General features: G+C 68.3%; 2 protein-coding genes across 2 annotated transcripts in view; both read left to right on the top strand.

Moving 5' to 3' along the window:
• The window catches only part of CD63 (CD63 molecule), a 23081-nt gene that overhangs the window by 16069 nt on the left and 3644 nt on the right, over positions 1-3368 (top strand). The window lies entirely within an intron of this gene.
• INPP1 (inositol polyphosphate-1-phosphatase) lies at positions 31-2242 on the top strand. Its single transcript, XM_006035201.3, has 5 exons — positions 31-719; positions 886-946; positions 1023-1223; positions 1348-1522; positions 1608-2242. The coding sequence occupies exons 1-5, from the start codon at positions 519-521 to the stop codon at positions 2098-2100; spliced, it is 1131 nt and encodes a 376-aa protein (XP_006035263.1). The 5' UTR covers positions 31-518; the 3' UTR covers positions 2101-2242.

Below are 3368 nucleotides of genomic sequence, written 5' to 3'. Positions count from 1 at the left end.
TGAGTGGGGACGTCCCTGCACGCGCCGGGGCCGCGGGGGCGGGGCGCGGGGCTTGCGGGCCTTCCCTGCCGGGCAGCGAGGCGCGGAGCGGCCCCAGGCGTCCGGGCCCCAGCCCCTGCTCCCATCCCCAGGTGGACCCAGGGGTCCCGGTGCCCAGCCCTTGGTGGACCCAGGTGTTGGGGCCTCCAGCCCCCTGCTCCCATCCCCAGGTGGACCCGGGGTCCTAGTGCCTGGTGCCCAGCCCCTGGTAGATGCAGGTGTCCAGACCCCAGCCCCTGCATCCATCTCCTGGTGGACCCAGGCGTCCGGGTGCCCAGGCCCTGCTCCCATCCCTTGGCCAGATGCCCAGGCCTCCAGCCCCTGTTCCCATCGCCTGGTAGACCCAGGTGTCCGGGTGCCCAGCTTTCCCCCTTCCACCCAGGAATCACCCATGCTCCTTGTCCTGGCAGGACAGGCCGGGGCCTGTGAGGTCTGTGTGACAGCTCTGTGGTGCCCACAGCCCCTGCCACGCTGCAGCCATGGCGCTGCTGAGGGCCCTGGTGTGTGCGTCAGAGAAGGCGGCGTGCATCGCCCAGCTGTGCCGCCAGGAGGATGCGCTCTTCCAGCTGCTGGTGGAGGAGAAGACGGGCGCTGACAAGAACAAGAGGTTCGTGCAGGACTTCAAGACACTGGCAGACGTCCTTATCCAGGAGGTCATCAAACATGACGTGGGAGCTGAGGTACTGCCAGGGACCCCTGCCTGGCCCTGCCACAAGGGTGAAGGAGGGTGGGGGGCAAGGACAAGGGGGCAGCAGGGCACAGCTTGGAGTCTAGGATGCCCCGAGAGCCCCCCAGTGCTCAGCCCCCAGGGGTCCAGGCTGAGCCGCTCCCTTGCTCTGCCCCCAGTTCCCGGCGCTGCAGGGACATATCTTCGGGGAGGAGTCCAACAAGTTTGAGAATGGCTTGGGTGAGTGACCGACCGAGTGCTGGCGGGGCCAGGGGCTACCTGAGAGTGCCCGGGGCACAAACCTTTATCTTTGCAGGGGAGACCCTGGTGGTTCAGGTCTGTGGCACTGAGTGCGACACAGCTGCCCTCCTGGCCCGTGTCCTGGACCACAACCAGGCAGCCGCGGACCTGCTGGCAGCTGCCGTGCACCAGGAGGTGCCGCTGGAGGACCCAGCGCTGGCGGCCGTGGCTGTGGCTGTCTCACCGGAGAGCATGGCTATCTGGATAGACCCCATTGGTAAGCGTGTGCGGGCATGACCGCATCCCCCTGGCTTTGCTGAGTCCTGGGGAACTCGTGTCATATGACAACCACCTAGCCCTTCCCCGCCTCCTCACGGGCGCCTGCATCCACTGCTTCCCAGACTCTACCAACCAATACATCCGTGGCCGGGGCGACGTGGCACCTGTGGGGGGCATCTACCCGTCGGGGCTGCGATCTGCCCTGGTGCTTATCGGTGCCTATGACCGGCATTCAGGGGAGCCCGTTCTGGGCGTCATCAATGAGCCTTTCTACCGTCAGGACCCCCTCACCCACCGGTAATGGCCCGGGGCACTGGGCTGGGTTGGGGGGTCTTGGCCTGGGCTGGGATCTCAGCCCTTGCCCCTCTGCTCTGCCCCGCAGGTGGCAGGGCAAGTACCACTGGGGGGTGTCATACCAGGGCACCCGCCTGTGCTCCCTGCCGTGCCCACCGCTGCGGCCTGACCCTGCTGCAGTGCTGAGTGGCAGCGAGAAGCCAGAGGTGCAGCAGGCACTGGCTCCACTCTATGGAGGGCGGCTGCGCTTTGCCTCAGGCGCTGGTTACAAGATGCTGTGCGTCATCCTGGGCCTGGCCGAGGCCTACGTGCTCTCCGAGGGCAGCACTTTCAAGTGGGACTCGTGCGGCCCCCATGCCGTGTTGCGGGCACTGGGCGGGGGCATGGTGGACCTGGGGGCTGCACTGGCAGGCTGGCGGGCCGGCCGGCATGGCCCCCCGCCGCAGCTGACCTACCACCGGGCTGCAGGTGGCGCCGCAGGGGCTGAGCGCTGGGCTAACCACGGCGGCCTCGTGGCCTTCACACACCCTGAGCACCTGCCGGCCGTGCTGTATGCACTGGCAGCTGCTCCCGGGCTCTGAGCCCTGGCATGGGGGCTGGTGCCATGGGTCCAGGGGGCATGGTGGGGCTCAGCTGCAGTGTTGCGGCCCCGTGGGGAGCTCCTAGGTGGCCCCCAGACCAGCCCCGTGGATCGGTTGCTCCATTAAATGCCGGTTGCCTGAAGCTTTGTGTGAGTCGTGTGTGTTGCCCCAGCCCCAGGGTAGAGACGTGGCACTGGCTTTGCCTCCCACGCAGGCTGCGCCCAGGGTTCAAACAGGCGTTGCCTTGGGACCAGGTGCATGAACACTGCCCTGATAAGGACAGGCAAGGCCCCAGCTGGTGCCCACATAGGCTTCTCCCCTCTGCCCAGTGCTGGGGTTTCCTGGTGCCCCGTGGCAGGCCCTGGGGGGCTGGGCCCAGCAGTGGCTCTTGTGGTTCTGGTGCTGGGGGGCAATCAGAGCCTGATGTATAGAGAGGGAAACTGAGGCACAGGAGGGGGTGAGTCCCTTTGGAGGCCAGGACTGGGCCTGAGCATCCTCCAAGCTCCTGTTCCACCAGGCCTCAGGAGGGAACCCCAGAGTCCTGTGTCCCAGCTCCAGCTGGAGCCGCTGGCTGCCCCCTCCCGCGCCAGCCGGGCAGCGGGCTGAGCTGGCGCTGCCTTATCACTGTCTAATCAGGTGACACCTGTGCGCAGGCGTGCCCGCCTTGTGCCCCTGCCAGTGTGTGCTCGGGGGGGCCTGGCTCTGCTCCAGCCCCTGGGCATGACCAAGCCACAGCCTCCCCTGACTGGCAACCGTGAGTCTGGGGCAGTGAGGGCGTCCCGTGGGCCGGGCCCAGGCTGGCAGCTGGAGCCAGAACCTGGCCCACAAAGGGGCTCTGTCCTGGGTAGCTGGGGGCTTTCCCGGGCTGTCTGCTGGGGAAACTGAGGAAGCGAGAGACCAAGCCACTGGCTGAAGTGACCGGCAGACCCCAGGACTCCGGGGTCCCCACATCAGCCACCCCAGGCAGCGCCCGGGGCAGGGAGCCCAGGAGTCCGGGCTCCCAGCTCGAGACTAGAGCCCGGGTCCCCTCCGCTCCCCCGACTCCCCAAGGCTCAGGACTGGAGCCAGGAGTCCCGTGCCCCCGCCCTCCGCTCCCGGAGCGGGACACACCCCGGGAGTCCCGGCTCCCCCCGCCCGGGCACAGGCGCCTGCGGGGCGCCCCCGGCCCCGGCCCCGATCCCGGCGGGGCTCGGGCTCCTTCCGGTGACTCAGAGCTGGGCCGCGGCCCCGTCACATGATTTCGCGCTCCCGCCCCGGGGAGTGACAAA

Source organism: Alligator sinensis, unplaced genomic scaffold, assembly GCF_000455745.1.
Source record: "Alligator sinensis unplaced genomic scaffold, ASM45574v1 scaffold1065_1, whole genome shotgun sequence".
Classification (NCBI taxonomy): Eukaryota; Metazoa; Chordata; order Crocodylia; family Alligatoridae; genus Alligator; species Alligator sinensis.
The sequence above is the reverse complement of the archived record's forward strand: the minus strand, read 5'-3'. Positions and strand labels throughout refer to the sequence as shown.